The sequence below is a fragment of the Natator depressus genome, chromosome 1, assembly GCF_965152275.1.
Source record: "Natator depressus isolate rNatDep1 chromosome 1, rNatDep2.hap1, whole genome shotgun sequence".
NCBI classification, from domain to species: domain Eukaryota; kingdom Metazoa; phylum Chordata; order Testudines; family Cheloniidae; genus Natator; species Natator depressus.
In genome coordinates, this window is record NC_134234.1 from 20985470 (window position 1) to 21008835 (window position 23366).

A 23366-nucleotide genomic window follows, 5' to 3' on the forward strand; every position below is an offset into this window, starting at 1 on the left:
CTTTCACACATAGTGCCACTCCCACACCTGCACAACCGATTCTGTCATTCCTATACATTTTGTACCCTGGTATTACTGTGTTCCATTGATTACCATCATTCCACCAAATTTCTGTGATGCCTATTGTATCAATATCCTCATTTAATACCAGGCACTCAAGTTCACTAATCTTAGTATTTAGACTTCTAGCATTTGCATATAAGCACTTACAAAATTTCTCACTTTTTAGCTATCTGCCATTATGTGATGTCATTAAATGGGACTCTTTCATTTGACTGTTTCTGATCAGATCCTAACTGTACTTTATCACCTTCCATCCTCTCCTCCTCACTAGGATACAGAGAATCCCCATTAATAGATCCTCCCCTAAGGGATGTCTCTGTCTGAACTGTGTGCTCTCCCACACCTGTTGTCTTTTGCCCTTAGTTTAAAAACTCCTCTATGACATTTTTAATTTTATCTGCCAGCAATCTGGTTCCATTTTGGTTTAGGTGGAGCCCATTCTTCCTGTATAGGCTCCTCCTTTCCCAAAAGGTTCCCCAGCTCATAATAAATCTCCTCCCTGCACCACTGTCTCATCCATGCATTGAGACCCTGCAGTTCTGCTTGTCTAAGTGGGCCTGTGCATAGAACTGGAAGCATCTCAGAGAATGCTACCATGGAAGTTCTGGATTTCAATCTCTTACCTAGCAGCCTAAATTTGGCCTCCAGAACCTCTCTCCTATCCTTCCCTGTGTCATTGGTACCTTCATGTACCACGACCACTGGCTCCTCCCCAGCATTAGCCTGTCTAGATGTCTCAAGAGATAGCAGCTTTCAACTTCCTGAAGGGGGGTTCCAAAGAGTTGTTCTCAGTTGTTCTCAGTGGTGGCAGATGACAAAATAAGAAGCAATGGTCTCAAGTTGCAGCGGGGGAGGTCTAGGTTGGATATTAGGAAAAACTATTTCACTAGGAGGGTGGTGAAGCACTGGAATGGGTTACCTAGGGAGGTGGTGGAATCTCCATCCTTAGAGGTTTTTAAGGTCCGGCTTGACAAAGCCCTGGCTAGGATGATTTAGTTGGGGTTGGTCCTGCTTTGAGCTGGGGGTCGGACTAGATGACCTCCTGAGGTCCCTTCCAACCCTGATATTCTATGATTCTATGAAGAGATCTTCTACCTTTGCACCCGGCAGGCAATTCACCATGCGGTTCTCCTGGTCATCGCAAACCCAGCTACCTATATTTCTAATGATCCAATCCCTCATTACTATTACTTGTCTCTATCTAATAACAGGAGTTCCCTCACCCAGAGTGGCATCGTCAGTGCTAGAGGAGACCATGACGTCATCTGGAGACCATGACATCATCTCCACTTTGATGTTCTCCTTCCCTGAGACTTTCATCCTCCTCAACAGCACAGCAGCTGTCAGACTGGGGGTGGGACTGCTCTACTGTGTCCCGGAAAGTCTGATCTATGTTCCTCTCTGTCTCCCTTAGCTCTAGTTCAGCCACTCTGGTCTCCAGAGCCCATACTTGGTCTCTGAGAGTCACGAGCTCCTTGAACCAAATGCACACATTCACCACCCGCTCACAAGGCAGGTAATCATACATGCTGTATTCAGTGCAATAAAGTGGATAGTCCCCATTCTGTTATGTTCTTATTTACACAGGCACGCAACTCCATGGGATGAAATCTTGGTATAATTATAGTTCACTGCACATAGAAAAACACCCTTTATAGATTACTTAAAACCAGAGGTACTTTTTTTAAGTTATGAAGAAAACATTGAAGTTTTTAATTAAAAGAACACCCCAAAGGACAGAGTTTAAAAATATGGATGTGTTGATAAACAGGAAGAGCCACCTGGTTTCATGATGGGAATGTTAAAAGGCTGTTTTATAGGCGCTCTTAGCACCAAATCCTGAGCATAAAGTGGTTTGACTTTGTGTGAAATGCCATTATGTCGCAGAAGTCTGGCCTTTCCCCAGTCACTCACTAAATTCAAAAGCATCATTGAATGCTCTTCAGCCGTGTTGCCAGGATGGACAAATGCACCACAGTACATCGTGCTCTCAAACTCTCTATTGATGTGAAAAGTGGTGCATGCCTTGACCCTAAATGGCATCATAAGAAAGAAGATCGGCCATACTGGTCAGACCAAAGGTCCATCAAGCCCTGTATCCTGTCCTCTGACAGTGGCCAATGGCAGGTGCCCCAAAGGGAATGAACAGACAGGTTATCATCAAGTGATCCATGCCCTGTCACCCAGTCCCAGCTTCTGGCAAACAGAGGCTAGGGACACCATTTCTGCCCATTCTGGCTAATAGCCATTGATGGACCTATCTTCCATGAATCTATCTAGCTCCCTTTTGAACCCCATTATAGTAAAGGTCTTCACACCACCCTCTGGCAAGGAGTTCTACAGGTTGACAGTGCGTTGCGTGAAAAAATACTTTCTTGTGTTTGTTTTAAATCTGCTACCTATTAATTTCATTTGGTGGCCCCTTGTTCTTGTATTATGAGAAGGAGTAAATAACACTTCCTTATTTACTTTCTCTATACCACTCATGATTTTATAGACCTCTATCATATCCCCCCTTAGTCACCTCTTTTCCAAGCTGAAAAGTCCCAGTCTTATTAATCTCTCCTCATACGGAAGCTGTTCTATACCCCTAATAATTTTTGTTGCCCTTTGCTGAACCTTTTCCAATTCCAATATATCTTCTTTGAGATGGGGTGACCACATCTGCACGCAGTATTCTAGGTGTGGGTGTACCATAGATTTATATAGAGGCAACATGATATTTTCTGTCTTATTATCTATCCCTTTCTTGATGATTCCCAACATTCTGTTCACTTTTTTGACCGCTGCTGCACATTGAGTGGATGATTTCAGAGAACTATCCACAATGACTCCAAGATCTCTTTCTTGAGTGGTAACAGCTAATTTAGACCCTATCATTGTATATGTATAGTTAGGATTATGTTTTCCAATGTGCATTACTTTGCATTTATCAACATTAAATTTAATCTGCCATTTTGTTGCCCAGTCACCCAGCTTTGTGAGATCCTTTTGTAGTTCTTCACAGTCTGCCTGGTACTTAACTATCTTGAGTAGTTTTGTATCATCTGCAAATTTTGCCACCTCACTGTTTACCCCTTTTTCCAGATCGTTTATGAATATGTTAAGTAGGACTGGGCCCAGTACAGATCCCTGGGGGACACCACTATTTACCTCTCTCCATTATGAAAACTGACCATTTATTCTTACCCTTTGTTTCCTGTCTTTTAACCAGTTACCAATTCATGAGAGAACCTTCCCTCTTATCCCATGACTGCTTATTTTGCTTAAGAGCCTTTGGTGAGGGACCTTGTCAAAGGCTTTCTGAAAATCTAAATACACTATATCCACTGGATCTCCTTTGTCTGCATGCTTGTTGACCCCCTCAAAGAATTCTAGCATCACCTGCAGGACTGCTCCAGAGATTTCTGGATTCACGGGATTGAGCCAGATCTGGGAACTTCATTCTATGATTCCTGCTGCGATGCTATCAGCTGTGGTCACTCTGGCTGGCGTAACAATCCTCAGTAGACTGTGCGTCTTTGATGATGATAAAGGAACAGGCTGATTAAATTTACAGACACCACTAACTTGAGAGGTGTTACAAGTTACAGGATGGACAGAGAAATAAGAGAAAGGAAATTATAATGAGCAATATGGTTGGGAGATTTGAGTTGGAAAAATGCAAATTCATTTAGGGAGAAATAATCCTAACCAGAAATAAACAAGCAGACAGAAAAATCTGGAACAGCAAATTAGATGTGAGTTTGTGATATTCTACATAGCAAAAACAGGACCAATGCTATTTTGGATAACATGCAAAGGAATCCCACATCACCAAGGACGTGACAGTCCCTCTCTGAACAGTTCTGGAGCAACTGTGCCTGACATGGAGTATTTGGTCTGGGCACCACATTATTAAGAAATTGCAGGCAATTAAGTGAAAAACAACAAAAATTATTAGGGGGATGGAGAAGCTGGTGTATGAGAGAAGATTTAAAAGCTAAGTCCCCTGATCCTGCAAACACTCACGCACTTAACTTTACACAGATGAGCACCCCATGGAGTTCAACAGGACTATTCATCTATATAAAGTTACTCAAACTGCGTAAGTGTTTGCAGCACCAGGACCTAAATATTCATAACTTGGCTAAGTGACAAGCAACGTAGGACATCATCTTACAACTATCTGAAGGATGTGAACAACAAAGATGGAAAGGATTTATGCAGTGTGGTAACAGCAACGAAGAGTAATGGGATAAAATAAAGAAAGGGGAAATTTAGACTCAACACAAGAAGAAACTTCTTGACAGTGAAATCAATTAGAATGTGGAATAGTCTCCCCCAAAGGAAGGGAAGAAATCTAGAATCACTTTGCACATTTAAAACAAATCTACTAATAATAAATACTCTGAGGAATAACACTGCACTTGAAGGGGAGAGGGGGAGAGGAAAGAACTAGATGACCTACTAGAAACTGGAGCAGAAAAAGGCCTGAGATTCTGTAATTAACTACCCGCACAGCCGTCACGAACTTGGGCTTCATTCCAGCTCAAGCTCCGAGTTAGACTATCTGAGTCACTGCACTAAGTAATATGGTCACTGTGTAGTTCTCTTTTTTATGGTGCTCTCTACTGCTACAAAATTTAATTGGCATTATTAAAAATTTGATTTTTGTTTTGGCAATATTGTGCCAAGCAGATTGGATAATTCATTTCAAGGGAAATAAGAAGATGGCTTTTTAGTGGCATTCTACGCTCGGGTGCACCATGGAGATGTCTCCCTGTAATTCCATAATGATGAGCAATGAGTCTGCTTTGTCACAAAGCACCAGCAGTTAAATTTGTGTGCATATAATGAGAAAGCATTGGCATGCTGCTCGCTTGTGTGTGCTCATGGCACTTTATATATCTTGCAGTATCTGTTAGAAAACTTCTTTTCATCTTAAATTTAGTTTGGTTTTGGACAGATGTTTTCCTATCTCTTTTTCATAATTCCTGATGATCAGGAAAGCGTTGATTTGCAACTGAATATTGGTTGTTCCTTAGACTTGCAAGTGAAGTTTACGGCATTGATTTCCATTACTCAATATTTTCAGTTAATCTGATCCACTGGACAACATGTTATTAGTCATGTGTGCTTTTACACAGAACCTGCTTCTCCCCAGTTTTGCACCTTGTGTTAATCATTTATTACCACTACACTTGGGCACTCACCTTACACAGATGTAAACAACAGTGATAGGCAGTGAAGAAACAGGCCTATTGTGTATAGAGAATGATTTACATAAGGAACCTTATTATGCTGCCTTTTTGGAGTGTTGGGTAAAGAGAGACCTTAGGACTATAAGCATCAGGTTAAGAATACCTTACTGCACATTCAAAGACTGTCAGTGGACTCAAACTTTGATCCATCCAGTGTAGAGAAGGTAAGTATAATTCCATTCAAGCATAAATTAAAGTTGCATGATTAAGCAATTAAATTAGGAAGAAATTAAGTTACGCATACAGGGCTAGGTTAATAGGCATGACAGGAACATGACAGGTGCCTGGTTCCTGGAGTCAGGGAATCAGGTCAGATTCTCATCTCTCAGCTTTCATTTAAAACATTTGTATTTTTAGAATTAATGGGTGTGATCAAAAGGTTTAAGGGTTTAAGCCAATTTTTAACTATTAGAGATCAGGGTCAGACCTATGTGTGTGTGTGTGTGTTATTATCCCACATCTCCCTAGTGTAGGGTTCTTACACCTTCCTCTGAAGCACGTGGTATTGGACACTGTCTGAGACAGGCTAATGCACTAGATGGATCTTGGGTTTGATCCACTGTGGAAACTGCTATGTTCCTGAAAGTTTCCAAACATGGCCTGAGAATAAATGACGCAGTGACACTTGCCTGAGTCTGCAGCCTGAAACAATAGCACTGAGAAATATGACCTGCACTATTCATCCCAATGAGGTAGTAACTCTGAAGTCCACTGCTCTGGAGGGCCTCCCACCAAAACCAAACTAATTAGTGGCTATTTTAAATACCTTGACTTAAATATTACTCTACGTACCATGCATTTTCTTTTCAATCAGTGGCACAGATTTCCTTAGATGCAGTTGAGAATATGAGCCAATTAATATTAAGTTAATTTATCTGTGCATACCACAGCCTTAGGTTTAATTCAGGACATGAGGTAGCAAGCTATAAAATTAGCATGCACATATAGTTAAATTTAGCTCAAACTTCCTTAGGTGCGGTTTAGGAGAAGAGGCAGCTAACGAGGATGATAACTGAGCTGTGAATTTAGGTGTTCTAAATATGGCCAGCAAATTTTCAATATCACTGTATGTTATAATTAATCTTCAGTTCCCCATATAAAGATATATTGTATTAAATGACTTTAATGAACTCTCTCTCTGGCATATGCAGATTCGTAAACAATATTGAAAAATGCTACACACCTGTATCTTATAGAAAAATAGTGCAATATGCTACACACCTGTATGTTATAGAAAAATAAGTTAATAATATAGTGTATGATCTGAGCAACAGTATGACATCCTGCAATTAACCATCATGTGATTAAAGTGCTGCAGAAACTGTAAACACTTGATAAGAATGCATATATATCTATATATATCTATAAGGGTGCAGAAACGTTTTGAGTGCCACATTGAAGTTGGCCTTTGACTGTTTAATCTTACAAGCTGCCTGTATGCAGAATAGTTCTTCCCTATGTGGATCAAGTCCATTCTGTTGTGGGTTTTTTTGCATTTCTTTTACCTTGCCCACATACTCATATGTTGCATTTTGTTTCATATCATTTATGCTTTCCCTGTCCTATGCATTAATACAATGGAGCCCTATTTGGATTGAAAACCCTCCCTGAGAACAGTTCTTTTCAAATAACAATAATAAACAAGTTTCCATTTTTTTTAAATGCATGAAAATATTTCTATTGGTCTTATGTTCAATAAGAGCCTGTATTTTCAAAACATACATTTGGGCCCAAATTTGACCTGACAGTATCCCTTCAAGGTTCGCAGAACTATTTCATTATTAACACGAGTCTCTTTTAGTCATGCCGACTCCCTAGAGATGTCAGTGGTGTACATTGAAACGGAAGACTCAAGTCTTCCTTTACTTTCAGCTGCAAGCTTGGCCCAGCAGAATGTATTATTAAATGATTGTACAACTGTGTAAAGTGCTTTGAGATACCCTGGAATGATAAGAGTCTAGGCATTGAAATTGTTGTGGCTGACTGCTATTCCATCACCCACATTTCATTTCATTACTTCAGCAAAACAACAGGCTAGAGTGTTGATGTCAGCAGTCTCTCTAATATTTCTGGCCAAAGCAATGAGAGAGCCCAAAGGAGCAGGACAAGGGAGGAGAGGTGGAAGCGAGAGGCAATGAATGGGCTCAGGACAAAGCTTAGAGTTACTCAGAGCCAGAGTCCTAGAGTCAACTTCACCCCTGGCTTACACCAGCTTCTGCTGTCATAAAGCAGGGAGCAAGGATCTGGTGGATGCAAAGCCTGCTGGCGAGGGGTTGCAGTGGAACAAATAAGACCCAACTTCTCCTCCATCAGTTGGGCCTAGAGGTGGCCAGCACAGTCTGAACTGTGGTGCTGGCAGGGGACAAGGGTGGCCCGGGTGGTATTGAGATGTGCTCATTCCACGCGTGCCCACTGCAGCCTCCATTTGTGTGGCACCCAGGGAGCCTCTGGTGGAATTTAAAGCTGCCTAGCAGAATGCCGGGAGAGAGGGTAGGGGTGAAGATGGTGCCTGTATGTGCAACTAACACCTCCCTGTGCTGGGGGGGTGGGGCGTTTACCTCAGATCTCTGGCAAACAGCTCTAGATGCAGAACCGTCAAATACTAATCTCCTGGTTCAATAACAAACATTAGTCAGAAATCCCAGCGCAGCCAAGATCTCTGCTCTGCACTTTGCTTCTTATTATCTCCATCCACTCCTTCAGGCTTCTGTCAAAGCACTGATCTTTGAAAAGTCAGTCAGTGAGAGGTTTCCCTAGCAGGTTTAACTTCTGTGAAGAGCCTGGGTTATTTATTTTTTGTTGTTTATTTTTATTGTTATTTTTTTCAATCAGTGGACCCATCACACTGCACACACAGCGTGCACGTGCGGATAAATGGAAAACAGAGAAACTCTGCTGAGTTTCTGCCAAAAACAGCATAGTGATGTCATTAAAGGAGAAGCAGGCAACCACTACAGTTTACGTATTCTTGCTGGAACAGCTATGACATTACAGTAAATGCTGAAGCCCAATTCCCATCTGTCACCAGGCTGGTGGTGTCCCAAGTGCCCCCTGAAGGCCTCAGGACAGCCCTACAATTGGCCGCTCAGTTCCTCAGTTAACTTGAAGAAGAGGTTTTTACAAGTCCAATAACAACAGCCCTCCTTAGGATCTGGTTATTAATTTAAAGGTACAAAATAAACACACAAATCTTCCCTCCAGCTGGGCACAGCCCCAAACTCCCCTGGTGTCTCAGGGCTTTCCTGCTTTAGCCATTTACTCCCAGCCCTTTCTAGCTGGAGCGACTCCTCTGGTCCCGGCTCTTCCTTGCAGGAGCCTCTCTCAATCACTGCAGTTTCTCTAGACAGAGCCTCCTGAGCTTCTCCCACTCTCTGTAGTTTCCTGCTACCCTGGATGAGGGAACAGCTGAACTCTCTCAGGTGTGCTTCTGCAGTACATCAAGTTTGTCTAGGCCCAAGGCCCGGCCCATGGAGGGCTAAGCAACCTTGCTAACACCATCCTACTCTTGCTTTTTCCTCACACTGGCAGCGTTGCTTGATGTTGATATCAGACATAGAGGAGGAGGAGGGCTTCATTCAACATCAAGATTGCCAAGAGAGGAGAAAAAAGTAACCTACTTTATAGTTCTACAGAAGGGATTTTGGTCACTGATTTTCCCCTTTGGCCTCCTAACATGGTTAATTTGGACATAAAAATGTCGGACAAATATCTGTATAATGAGGACACAGGTGGAATATGCTGGGGTCATACAATTAGGCTCAGATTCAGGAAATCACATGAGAACATGCTTAAATCCACCCTCGGAGAATCCATCCCTATTCAGGACAGCACTTAGGCATGTAATTGATTTAAGTCCCGTTGACATACATGGAACTTAGGCATGTTTTTAAATGCTATCCTTGATGCTTTCCTGAAGTAGGGTGCTCTTCTACCTTTTAAAATAAAGTAATTTGAGTAAATTTAATGCTTCTTAGAAAGGTACCTTTGTTTATTCACAGGCCATGTTCACCATGGTCTACAGTAAGGGCAGGCTTCCCAACATTGCCTCAACAATGTGTCTTAACCCTGCCCTGGAAGTCCACACTTCTACATGGGAAGGAGTAGTTTAGTTGCAGTGTTGATGAAACCCTTGGCCTTTTTGCTGAGACTTGCAGATAGATTGCAAATGAGGCCAACTGTACTATTTAAAGGGACACTGTTAACTTGAAAAAAAAAAATCACACTTCCGCCTGAAGAGTTTCTATCTAATATTGTCAAAAGTAACCCCTTAAGAAAACTGTTATTAGAATGGATTCAACAATATTTTTATCTCTGTTTCTGTGCATTGGACATCGCTTTGCGGTTCCTCAATTTCACTCTTGGTTTTGACAATGCATACCTTTTTCCAGGCCTTGCAGAAAGGAGTTCACCAACAGCAGGGCTGAAATGGAAGAGGCAACAGGCAGGTGTGTGCCCAGAGAGAACGTAGCTGACCTGAGCTTCTTTTGAATTGTTGCACTTAGGGCTAGAGATAGGTGACATTTGTCAGCCTAAACTTAAAAGAAAAAATAAAGAAGCAGACTTGGATCAACTGAAACATTTTGCAAATTTGTGTCAAATTTGCCAAATTTTTTCAGTCGAAAAAAATGCAGAGAAAGTAAAAATGTTTCATTTTGACAATCAAAATGAAACGTTTCGATTTTAAATTACTTTTTGCTTTGAAATATACTTCAATTTTTTTTTTTAAAAAAAGACACAAACTCAAACCTAAAACAAAAATTTTGTTCAACCTGGAATGAAATTTTTTCAATTCTTTTTGGTGTGCTGAAAAATTAGAAAAAAATTCATTTTAGGTTGACCTGACACAAATTTTTTCCTGATTGTTTGTTTCAGCCACCGAACAAAAAAAAATCTATGAGCCCTGAGTAGAGCTATTTGCACAGGGCTAACAAAAAGACTATTGTAGACATCAAGGGTGGAGCAGAAAAATCCTGAAGATAATTCCAGGACATACTATTTTAAAGAGGGCTTCTAGCAGGGCAGCTGACCTCTGAGGGTACATCTACACAGTATGTGGCAGCCCACGGCAGTGAATCTCAGAGCCCAGGTCAACAGATTTGGGCTTGCGCTACTGTGCTAAAAAAACAGCTGTGTAGATGGTGTGGCTCAGGTTGGAGCTTGGCCTCTAAAGCCCACCCCCTTCCCTGAGCTACGATGTCCACACAGCTATTTTTAGTGTGGTAGCATGAGTCCTACAAGCCAAAGTCTGTTGACCTGGGCTCTGAACCTTGCTGCCACGGGCTCCCACTCACTTTGTAGTCTTCTAGTAATTCTAGAGGGGTAGCTAAATGTCAATGGAATATGAATGTCTGCTGAAAAACTAAACCACACAACCTTTAGAGTAGGTTTTATGCCAATTAGCAATGCAGGTGTAGGAACAAAGGGTTCGTAAGAATGATGCCCGTACACTATTTGCAGATGCTCACTCAAAAGCTACATCAAAGCACATTTCAATCATTCTGAAGTCGGCATACTTAAAGCAAAATACTGACTCATAAAACAATTCTGAAAACATACCTCAACTCGTTAAAATAAATGTGAATTAGTTGACATGCAGAACCATTTCCTATTCAACGCTCTTTTTCTAAGTAGAATGGGTGTTTGTTGTCTGGAAATTTTGTATCTTTAGCTATACAAATATAGGGAGGGAAGAGCCATGCATTGCCCCTCCAGAAGTGGTAATATTCTCATTGACATCATAATTGCATTGAGGAAAGTACATGGCTCTGTGTGTTTTCAGATGTTTCCACCTAACCTGATCTAGTTAAGCATTTATATTACACACCCATCAAGGTAAAATCTGAGCTCCTAAATATTTACTTTACTTACCAATGTGTTTGACCACTCTAAGAAGGTGGTAGAAGGGGAGAGGCATGTAACCCCTTGTCACTTTCACTTCATGTTCCTGTGCACTGAGCAAGTGAAAACCATGTGCCAGTGAGGAAGAGGGCAGGTGAGTGAGTGTTTGCGTGGGGCACTGAGAGGCCCATGACCCTTCCCCAGTATGGACTAGGATGCCTGCTACATCTTTCAAAAAGGCTAAACATGCTCGTAATTAGTCTCTGGTAGTTTCTGGCCAGGAGTTTTGTGGCACAGATATTGAAGGTTCTGGTTGCACGTGACTCCTTGCTATGAAGTCAATACTATTAGTCCATCACTCTCAGGAGAAACTACTTAGAGGCTCTCTTTGATCATTATTATATTTACAAATAAAAACAACAGTTCTAGGCTTCAATAATACGTCCTATGAGGCTGAGCACCTGAGAGGATGGGAGGAAGCACACAGCCTGATTAACAGGTTCAGAGGAATTATGCCTTAGAACAATGCCTCCATCTGCTCCTAGGTTAAGTAACTTGCCAAAGGAGACATCAAGAAACAGTAAGAGAGCCAGGAGTCAGACCTTCAACCTGATCAACCCATTAACTGGATGCATACATCTCCCATTGAAGTGAATACGGCCTCAGCAGTCACCCCTCTCTCTTAGTCCCTTGCTCAAACCTTCTGATCATATCCCCTTTACATCACTGCATGGAGAAGAAACATTTTGCTCTAAGGATAAAAATTAAAAACAGAGGTGCTCTTTATTCTAATATAAAAAAACATAAATGGTCTTTCCTAAGCAAATCACCTGTCTAAATTCCATTGAAAAACCTAATCCTTCCTTCAAAGACAAGTGGTTATCTCTCAACTATGATGAGAGACTGGGAAAATTGTTTGTTTCTGGACATTTCAAAGAGGTAAACCATCTAGAAGATCATGATCTACTCCTGCATGTGCTCTACTCAAATTTCCCGGAAGCTTAGAAAATGTAACATTCAGTTCTCACACTGAACAAATTTCATGTAAACAAGTTATTTCTAATACCAATAGGTGTCCAATAATTGCCTTGTGCTGAGACAACAAAACATAATTTTGTTCTGGGAAAAAACATAATGTATTTGTTGGAATGTTATTGATGGCTTGTTCTATTTATATACCAAAGTTCACTTGTAAATTACTGTGGAAGAACATACTTTGCAATGATAACATTTCAGTGATTGTATCTAAAATATTCACTACTGTTTGAGGTGAGATAAGCCTAAATCAAAACCTCACATTAAAGTGTCCCCAAACTTGGGATCTGGATCCATATTCAAGCTTTTTACTCAGGCTCATTTCTAAAATATTCCTCGTCACCCACCTTGTCTTTCTGATACTATACTTGTGGCAGATTAGGCACCCGCAAAGAGGCAGGAAGATTGCTCCTAGACACAATGGTTTCCCGTTCCTGGGGAGTACAACCACAAGAGTCTCCTTTTTCTATGACAGCAGTCAGAATACAAACTGATGCTCCAATTTATTGCAAGATTTAGTACTCATTCTAAGGACAGTGCTCAGAGTTCTCAGCACAATATTACACAGGTAGCCACTCCCAGTCGCTAGGAGAAAAACAGACCTGGAGGGTCGTTACAGAGCAGAGAAAAGTCCCTGGAGTTAGGGCATGGGGGAGAAGTCTGACTGAGAAAGGGAACAAAGATATTTAGTTCAGTGTCAGTGCCTACACCACCTTCACTAAATCTCCTACACCTGGCCCTTGTGGGCAGATTCACTTTGTTTAATTTGTTTTCGACCTCTGTTCTACTTAGTAATTCATCCCACGTGTAATCCTACACATTTTAATGTTCGACACTTCCATTATCCTTCACTAAACACCTATTGCTAGTCTCTTAATACCAAATTTGGAAGAAGGGGAAAAAAGTACTGTATCTGACACACACACACACACACATTGGACTGTTAATCCACAGCTGGTACCCACTGCCTCATTATCAGAAAGAAATTAACCTGGAGGGAATTCAGAAAAATGCAACAAAATTAATGGCAATAGAAGGGATTGGCGTACAAAGAAAGATCAAGGGCTGTCACGTGCAATTCTTACTCACTTGCATTAGTGTAATCCTGTATGTGTGCATGTGTGTTATAGGTCCCCCTTAGTGCTTGATTTGCAGAGGACAAGTCAACGTGACAAAATTAAGTTGACCTAAGTTACATCACCATACAGCCACTGCAGTAATTGAATCACTTTTGCATGTTCACATTATGCTCCTTGTGTCAGTGGTGTGTGTCCTCACCAGTAACGCTTGCACCCATTTACCTGTCAGTGTGGGGCATTGTGGGATGGCTTCTGAAGACAGCAACAGTTGATGTAAGCAATGCAGTGCTACATTGACACTGTCGACCTAATTACATCGACTTAGTGCTACGCCTCTCGCGGAGGTGGAGTTATTAAGTTGGTGTCGTGGGTGAATTACATCGGTGGGAGCTACATTTTAGTGTAGACACTTACAGAGTTAGGTTGACATAAGCTGCCTTACATCAGCCTAACCCTGTAGCGTAGACCAGGACCCAGTCTGTTACAGACCCGGCTAGAGAGCCCTGGCTCTGTAGCTTGTGCTTTTAGCTGTGGAGAGCCCCAGTTCAATCCCGGGTGCAGTGACCAAAATGGTGGGCATCCTACTATAGCACTTATTGAGGCAAACTGTCTCACAAGCTAATCATGAAAATGCTCACCCAAGACAGCCAGGGTTGCATAATTGGGCCTAAGAGAGAAATGTGAATTTGTTTGGCTAACTTATGACTAACAAACCCACTGGGAATAGGATTTTCAACTGTGTTCAGAATATTGGCCTAAATCTGCTCTTACTGAAGTCAACGGTCCAGCTCCCATTGACTGTAATGGGAGAAGAGTTAGGCCAATGCAGAGAACTTTTGAAAATCCCATCCAAAATGTGCTTTAAAAAACCCACAGATTGATGTGGGGTATAAATAGGGTAATGGACTAAAATAAAGACAAGAAAAAAATTATGCTGAATATTAGGAAAAGCTTCCTGACTATGGGCTAGATCCACAAAGGGACTTCAGGCACAGCATCGCCCTGCAGCGCCTAACGCTGAGGTGCTTTGACACCCGGTGGAATATACAGCCTTAGGCTCCTTGTAAAATGCCTGGGGAGAGAGAGGCATCTAAGAATGGGATCCACAAAAGCCAGCATGCTGAACAGGGAGCTGCCGAAGCTAGCCAATAGGAAACGCTGAGGAGAGGGGTGGGTCCTAAACCCCACCCTTCAAAAGGGCCCAGGCACGTTAGGTGCCTAAGTCTGGGCTGGAAGGAGGCGTCTATTTCTGCTTGAGACCCTCTCCTGGAATTAGGTGCCGAATGCTTTTTTCCCCTCCAAAAAATCCCCCCACCAGAGCAGACAATGTAGTAATATCATTGTCTTTATTTTTCTTTGAAGTATGTAGTCAACTACCTGTAAATGGTGGGAGATGGGCAGTTGCCTTATGCTAATCCATGGAATAATGGTGCTATACCCCCCTTAATAGGTTTTAGCCCAGTGGTTAGAGCACCTACCTGGATATAGGAGATGAGGATTCACTTCCCCCCTCTGATTAAGGTGAAGAAGGGATTTGAACTTGGATTTCACCAGGCTAATGCGCTAACCTTTGGACTATGGGGCATTCTGGGGCAGAATACTCTCGCTCCTGTTGAAGCAGTTATTTTTATAAATAACTAAATATCCACTGCTCAGCAAGTGAGAATGACTGTATAGCCAGGGGCTTAGGACCCTCACTTGGGAAGCAGGAGACCCAGGTTCCAGTTCTTTGGCACCAATGCATACTTACTAATTTATAAAAAGTGAAACAACTTCACCATCACCACCTGTTTTGTGTGGGTTCAGCTATGCCCTGAGAACACATGCCAGACTGGGTTCCCACAGGCAAGATAGATGGGGGAATGCCTCGTCTGAGGATCCCGCTGGCGCTTGTGCATGAGACAGTAGTCACCTGGGCACCGAGAGAGCAGTTCACATGCTCATTGTCAGAAACGTACGCGCATAGGGGACTTTAATGGTGGCTATTTCGGCACCTGGTGAGGCTGAGTATGGGTCTTGAGGATCTCAGTGGCACCTAATTGTTGGACTTACACATGTAGAGTGATTAGGGTGACCAGATGTCCCGATTTTATACGGACAGTCCCGATTTTTGGGTCTTTTTCTTATACAGCTCCTATTACCCCCCACCCCCATCCCAGTTTTTCACATTTCCTGTCCGGTCACCCTAAGAGTGATAGTTAGGCACTTCGGTGTATCTACCTGTATGAGGCTAAGGAACAGCCTCCTAATGGAAATGATGGAAGCCTCAGACTTCTAACATTTAAAATTACACTGATCAAAACACTAACAAACATATGCTTGGAAAAAATTGTGCACTGGTGGAGGAATGGACTAGATGACCTAACAGGTGTTTCCCACCTCTAGCTTTGTCATAACCATACAGCTAAGGTTAGCCTAGAATTCCTCCCTACCTGTGAGGGGTTAAGAAGCTCAAATAACCTGGTTGGCACCCGACCAAAGGGGAAAGAAGATACTTTCAAATCTTGGGGGGGTGGGGGAGGGAAAGGCTTTGTGGTGTGTTCTCTGTGGAAAGCAGAGAAGCATCAGGTCAAAAAAACTCCTTCTCCTATAAACCATCTTGTACAAGTCTCTGATATTACAGAAAGAGTAAGTAAATAAGGCAGGGCGCGTTAGATTACCTTTTGTTTTCAACTTGTGAATTTTCCCTTTGCTAGAGGGAGGTTTATCCCGTTTTTTTCGTAACTTTAAAGTTTTGCCTAGAGGGGAATCCTCTGTGTTTTGAATCTGATTACCCTGTAAAGTATTTACCATCCTGATTTTACAGAGGTGATTCTTTTACCTTTTCTTTAAATAAAATCCTTCTTTTAAGAACCTGACTGATTTTTCCATTGTTCTAAGACCCAGGGGTTTGGGTCTTTGATCAATTTGTAACCAACTGGTTAGGATATCATTCTCAAGCCTCCCCAGGAAAGGGGGTGTAAGGGCTTGGGGGGATTGCTGGGGGAAGAGGAACTCCAAGGGGTTCTATGTTAAATCACTTGGTGGTGGTTGGTTCCTGTTAAATTTCTTTGTTAAATCACTTGGTTCCTGGTTCTTTGTTAAATCACTTGGTGGTGGCAGCATTACTTAAACCCAAGGTACAAGGGAGAATTTGTGCCTGGGGAGTTTTTAACCTAAGCTGGTAGAAATTAGGGGGTCTTTCATGTGGGTCCCCACATCTGTACCCTAAAGTTCAGAGTGGGAAGGGAACCCTGACAAGCTTATACTAAGGACAACTCTACACCAGGGACTGAGCTCAGATCACCACCTCTTTATAGAAATATAGCTAGGTCTTCAATGGTGAAACCCAATCATTTTGAACCAACCGGCAGATAAAGGCCCAGCTACCTGTGTAATATTGTAGATAATGATTGTATGTTTTAGTGTGTTTACATATATATTTTTAGAGGTTGACAACGTAACCAAATGTTTCCTGTCTGTCACTGTATTCTGTTAATTTAGAGATCAAAGGGAGATGTTAACATTTAGATGAACTGTGAATGTAGTAATATCATTGTCTTTATTTTTCTTTGAAGTATGTAGTAAACTACCTGTAAATGGTGGGAGATGGGCAGTTGCCTTATGCTAATCCATGTAGCAAATTACTGGGGGCACTTAGGAAATAGGTCTTAATTCAAAGCCACAATACTTCACCCAAGAAACACCTGCTGTCAAGAGGCTGCCAGAGAATTATAAAAAGAACTCTAGGGCCCCAATCCTGTATCTAAGATCGGCTTAAGCTTCATCAGGGAAGTTTGAGTCACAAGACTGAGGTCTCCAGCTCCAGTCTGGATCACCCTGATATTGGACATTAGACTGTAACCCATGGAACTAATTCTGAAAGAACTCTTGGCAACTCTAAAGCTCACCATCTCTACTGTGAAACTGACCTAAGAATTTTATTCATGTCTGTATGTACAATGATCTTTTAACCTATACTCTCTTTTCTTTTTTAATACGTTTAGTTTAGTTAATAAGAATTGGCTGTCAGTGTTTATTTGGGTAAGATCTGAAATATTCATTGACTTGGTGGGTAATGTGTCTGATCCTTTGGGATTGGTAGAACTTTTCATATGATGAACAAGATTTTCAGTAATCTTCATCATGTCTGACTTGGCTGTCTAGGTAGGAGCCCCAGGCTGGATTGTTTTAAGGGAGATGTGTTTTTGGCTTCTGGGTAACCAGTAGTAACTAGTTGTAGAAGCCGTTTTGTTGCTGGCTTGGTGAATCTAAGTATAAGAATAACCACCAGTTTTGAGGATTGTCTGCTCCATTCTTTGCTGTTTGTCCTGATTGAGCAATCTCAGTGTGGCCGCCCTGGGACCCCGGTCACACTAGTGGATAATGGATTTTGTTTTTTAAAGTGAATGTAGAGTTGAAAAGCACTGACAACATAGGGCTCCAACAGAAATAGAAAATAACTATTTGCACATTATGAAGGGCATACTCCATCTTATGCTTTCAGATACTTGAACAATTTGATGGAAACAGGCAAACTTCATGAATATTAGAAACTCAAAGTAAGCTGTTGTAAAACTCTTTTCAAAAGAGTTACAAGATCTGTCATAAAAAATGCCTCCAGCCCACATTCAAGAAACAATATATGATTGGGGGCGGGGCGGGGAGGGATGCAAGAAAGATGCTATTTTTGTCTGCTAAAAGACTGGCTGCAATTACTGCAGTTAAGAGTAAAGCAGATTATAGTCTAGTTTCTTTTCACTTCTGTGATTTTTCCATCCTCCAGTGCTGATGATTCTCAGTGAAAATCTTACAAGCATCAACTACTGTATGCCTTAAATTTAGAAAGGGAAAATTTATTTTATTAAGTTTAAAGCCTACAGTAGGTGAAGTTTCTAAGTGCTGAATAGGCAACTTGGCAAATATGACGTTACTCAATATTACTGACATACTACCCTTCTATCAGAATAATGGGGAAGTTCAGGCCTCAGTACAGCTCAGGAGAAGGGTTCAAAGATGACTTTTAAATCACCTTTGTGCTTCCCAATTCTGGGGGCCCTCTAACTCCATTTCCAGGACATGCCATAAACTAGAGCAACCTTGGGGATGCTCTATTTTATGCTAGCTGCCAATGACCCCAAGGGGCTGTTTTGATAGTCAGAGATGGCTGAGGCATAGGGACATCCTGGCTATGTTACCTTACCATTGGCCATGCCCCCTATGCCTGAGGGTAGAGGGAGGCAGCGTCTGAGCCGTTATGGCAGCTTGATACGACCTGGGGATTTTTCTACATAGTAGGTAGTTAAGCCAGCTTTAGCGTGCTTTATGCTTTGCTGTATCAGTGCAAAGAAGCTGTAATGGACCAGAGGGAGTGACCATTTACTTTGCTATTAAAACCATGTACAATAACGACTATCAAAGCCAAAATTGGAAGGAGCAGAGATGTGTGAATAGTTGTATTATTATAACAATTAAATGCATCAAACTAACAGTTTTAGTAGAAAGCTCAGCCAATAACTTCAAGGTTTATTCCTGTTCGATGAAATTACACTTGCTATTTATATCACTATATGTAATCACTTCATATTACCTAGGGCTTAGCATCACTAATTGGATTTATATTATTCCCATTATTAATGTCATTTAGGATTAAGATGAATTTTTGCCCCACATAAAATATTTTAATGTTTCATACACTGCTTGTACCTAAATAGGTTTTTTTAAGAAGGGAAAAACAGATTTTAGCGCAGACTAACAAACTAAAATAAATTTCCAAAGGGTTCAACAGCCTGATTCTGTAATTGTGCAATTTCCTAAATGTTGCAACAAGTAATGGAATGAGTGGCTGGGAGATTAATGTTACATTGATGGCAAAGATAGAAGAACATTGTAGGAAATTATGGGATAATTAAATTCTCACCAGGGTCTGGTAAGGACCATTAGTAACATGAATGAATTATTCCCGCAAGGTTTTGACAGTATACAGGAAATGGACATTTTAAGAAGTGATCTGACTGACGATACAGTACCTGTTAAAAATTCACAAGGTTCCAGAAGAATTGTTATTTCAAATGAAAAATTTTGTTTTGACTTTGCAGGAGGTCATATCGATTATGTCACTTGCATACAGAAATAATGTACATAGAGCCTGATTCTGATCCCAGGTATGTTGGTGTAAATCTGGAAAAATTCTATTTAAGTCAATGCAGTTGTTCTTAATTTGCACTGAGATCAGAATCTGGTCCACACAGAGGAGACAGAAAGTGCTATTTGCAAGAGTGATTTTCTTTTCTTAAGAATTTTGCAAAAGAAATATTATGTGTATTATGTTAGCACCTGGATTTCCCACTGAAGCTGGGACTCCATTATGCTAGGTTCTGGACATGCCCATAACAAAACACACTCCCCTCTCTGAAGAGGTTACAGTCTACATGGACAAGACAGATGAAGACTGGGAGAAAGGAAGTGTTATCATTCCAGTTTCCATTGACGGGGAACTGTGGCACAGCAAGACTAAGAAGTGGGATTTTCAAAAATGTGCCATGTTGGCCCAACTCCTCTTCTATTGAGAAGCCTATGGGAGTTTTATGCTGATGGTTCTGAAACTCCCATCCTTTGTGGATTGCTAAAGCCCTTACTTGTAAGTGTCATTCCATTTAAGTCATTTGGACTATCTGCACAAGTAAAAACTGGTAGAATAGCATCTGTAATGTGTTCATCTAATGCTGTAAATGTGAAAAATGTCTCAGTGGGAAAATATAATTGGATGTGTATGATTATTGTACTTTTTTATATGACTACACTCTTTCTACAACTCTTGCCATCCAGAATATTAGACTAACCACTACTTAGCATTCTTCAAAATGTCATATTATATCAACTTAAGATATGGCAGAACATGCTTTGGACTTCTAGAACAGTGAGATTCTTCTGTATTAATATGCCAATTGAAGGGGAATTTAAACAAAAAAAGTTTTAACCAGTTAGAATCATCCCTTCTGGAAATATTTTGCTAGTGAACAAACAAGTTCAAAATTCCATTCTGGGCTGGCTGACCCTTTATGCTTACTGTGGTACAAGTCTCTGTTCAATGTCTGTCACAACCATTAAAGTATTAAATTAGAAACATAAATTTTACTTCTCTGACTGATACTGTCAACTTTGCTATTAGTTTTAACAACTTTTGAAGTAAGGGGATTCATCTCTCTCTCTCTTTCTTTTTGTCTCTCTCTCTCTCTGTATGTCATTAAACAAACATACGTGTCAATGAATTTTGAAAGTTTTCCTTTCCCAAGCCAAATACTTAACTAAATCCCATCAATAACAAAGAATGCTATTTCTTTTCTTATTATCTCCCTGTTAGGAGGCAATGTCTATTAGTACTATAGTACAAGAGGATATTAATTATTTAGCAGATCATGTCATACTTTATATTTTTCACCATACTCCAAACCTTAGTTAAAACAATCTCCTTCTCTTTCTTGTGTTGCCATAATATGCTCAATTTTAAAACAGACATAGCAATTTCATTTAACTCTTTGACAACAGAGACATTCTGGCATCTTTTAATATGTTTCTTTTTTACATACCCCTTTTGCATCAATCACACCAGGTTTCGCATTAAACTTCACAGTCTTCAAACGTGCACGCTCCTTTCTTTCAACTCTGAAGAAAATTGAAGAAAAATAAATCATCGCATCAGGATTATATTTTGTATTTATATAGTAACTTTCACCCAAGGATCTCAAAGCACTCTCTAGACACTAAGTCTTACAGCACCCCTGTAAAATAAGTACTTATTATTATTCCTGTTTCATAAATGGGTAAACTAAGAAACACAAAGTGTCAAGTGGCTTCCCAAAGTCACACAACAATTCAGTGGCAGATATGCGACTAGATCCCAGGAGTCCTGACTCCTAGTACCCTCTTTTAATCATTGAAACAATGTTGCTTCCCAAAACAAATAGATGTTGGGTATAGTTTTCAGAAGTATCTAAGTCCTATTTTCAAAAGTGAGTTAGGCACTTGTATGTCTAAATCCCACTGACTGTCAATTAGACTAAGGGCCAGATTTTTCAGTGGGAGTTACAGGTGCAAATTACCTTAAAAAATCTGGCTCTAAGTGCCAAAGTTATTTTTGAAAATGGGATATAAACTCCTAAATCACTTGAGTGATTTTGAAAATTGTACCTTTGGAAAATAGTATTCAATATACTTAGGCATGAATTTACTGTTTTCAAAACTAGTTGAAATGTTAGCTTTAAAAATTCTCATCTGAAATATGTAGGGATGCTGTATCTTAAATTATACAACTTTTCAAGTGTAGAGAAGTTTTGCTCGAGGCCTTTAAATTACTTTACATATGTATAGGCTCACCTCAAATGGTATTTCTGTGGAGACTTATGATGCTTGGAGGCAGGACAGAGATGGACATAGCCACTCAAACACATTACAAATTGGACTTGCATATACCTTATAAACCATTGTCCTCCACAAACATGATTAAGCACAAGCAGATGAGGGATGTGAAAAATGCACTTTTTCTCCTGTTTGATTCAGCGTTGGCTAAAGTATTCGATTACTGAAAACAAATATCAGGGGATATTGTGGGATTTGATAATCTGGGATGGCAGTGGATTTGGCAGATGGCTAAGTATGGCATAGGCCCTGACACTGAGGGGTGCTTCAGCACCCCTGGAAAAAAATGGTGCGTGCTGAGCATCCACCGGCAACCCCCTTATCAGCGCCTCCCCTCTCTCCCAGTGCCTCCCACTTGCCGCAGATCAACTATTTTGCGGCATGCAGGAGGTGTGGGGGCGGGAGGGGGGAGAAACGAGGGCGTGGTATGCTAGGGGAGGGGGCAGAACAGGGTGGGAAGAGGCAGGGTGGGGCGGGAAGAAGCAGGGTGAGGTCTTCGGGGAAGAGGTGGAGTGGGGCGCGGCCTGGATTGGAGCCGGGGGGACCATCCCCTGGCACATTGGAAAGTTGGCGCCTATGAAGCAAGGTATTGGTGATGCAGATATTAGAATACTATACACAGGTTTGGTTTAAAAAGGATGCTGAGAAACTGGAGAGGGTAAAGAAAACGCCACAAAAAATGGTTTGAAGGCTGGAGAAAATGTCTTACAGCAAGAGCTCAATGTATTTAGTTTATCAAAAAAGGAGATTGAGAGATGACTTGATTACAGTGTTTAAGTACCTTCACGGGGAGAAAATACCAGTTACTAAAGGGCTCTTTAATCTAGCAGAAAAAGGCATAAATCCCCCCTCATAGTTGGAAGCTGAAGTCAAATAAATTCAAATAGGAAATTTAGGCACATATTTTTAACGGTGAATTTGATTAACCACTGGAACAAACTACAGAAAGTGGTGGATTCTCCATCTCTTGATACCTTCGTATCAAGACTAGATGCCTTTTTGGAAGTTATGCTTTAGCCAAGCACAAGTTACTGTAAACCCAGTAAGGGTTTAACTGGGTGAAATTTTAGTGGCCTGTGATATACAGTAGGTCAGACAAGATGATCTAATGGTCCCCCTTGGCCTTAAACTCTGAGTCTATGCCCTTGTTTTCTACCATTGAGTGGACTAACAATATTTTTAAAGGAAGTGTGATTAAAATTTAAAGTGCATTAACATAATGAAATGCACACAGCATATGGTATAATATGAAAGCTATACCATATGAATCTCTAGGAATTTGGAAAGTGCGTAATTAAATATGCATTACTATAAGCATCTGATGTATTATATAGTGCACTCTTGAGAACTGCAAGTACAGAATGCTTAAATAATGGGAAATTCAAAATAATCTAAAGCAAGAGAGAGAGAGAGAGAGAGAAATAAAGGTAAACAAAACAAAAAAAATGCAGAAAAGAAATCCAAAGGAAGCAGGAAAAAAAGGGAGGAGTCTGACAATCCTTCCTCATCTTCATTGATATGGCATTATTGTAAAAGATGTCATTTATCAGCCTTGCAAAATCATCAGAAGAATTTACTAGTTGAGGCACACAAATGTGATCACCTGTTTATAACGAAAAGGTAATTTTATCTGTTCAAAATTCTTAATTGCTCTAGTATATCTGGTGAGTACAATATCGCAAAGCTAGCCTACAAGTCTACCCTCCTCCGA

At 40.8% G+C, this 23366-nt stretch overlaps 1 protein-coding gene across 23 annotated transcripts in view; it reads right to left on the reverse strand.

The window, feature by feature from the left end:
• DLG2 (discs large MAGUK scaffold protein 2) overlaps nucleotides 1–23366 on the reverse strand; it is a 1447004-nt gene that overhangs the window by 38301 nt on the left and 1385337 nt on the right. For all 23 annotated transcript variants that reach the window (XM_074955894.1, XM_074956035.1, XM_074956046.1 and 20 more), the window contains one exon: nucleotides 20827–20902. In XM_074955894.1, the coding sequence (XP_074811995.1) occupies nucleotides 20827–20902 (76 nt within the window). The remainder of the gene's footprint in view (nucleotides 1–20826; nucleotides 20903–23366) is intronic.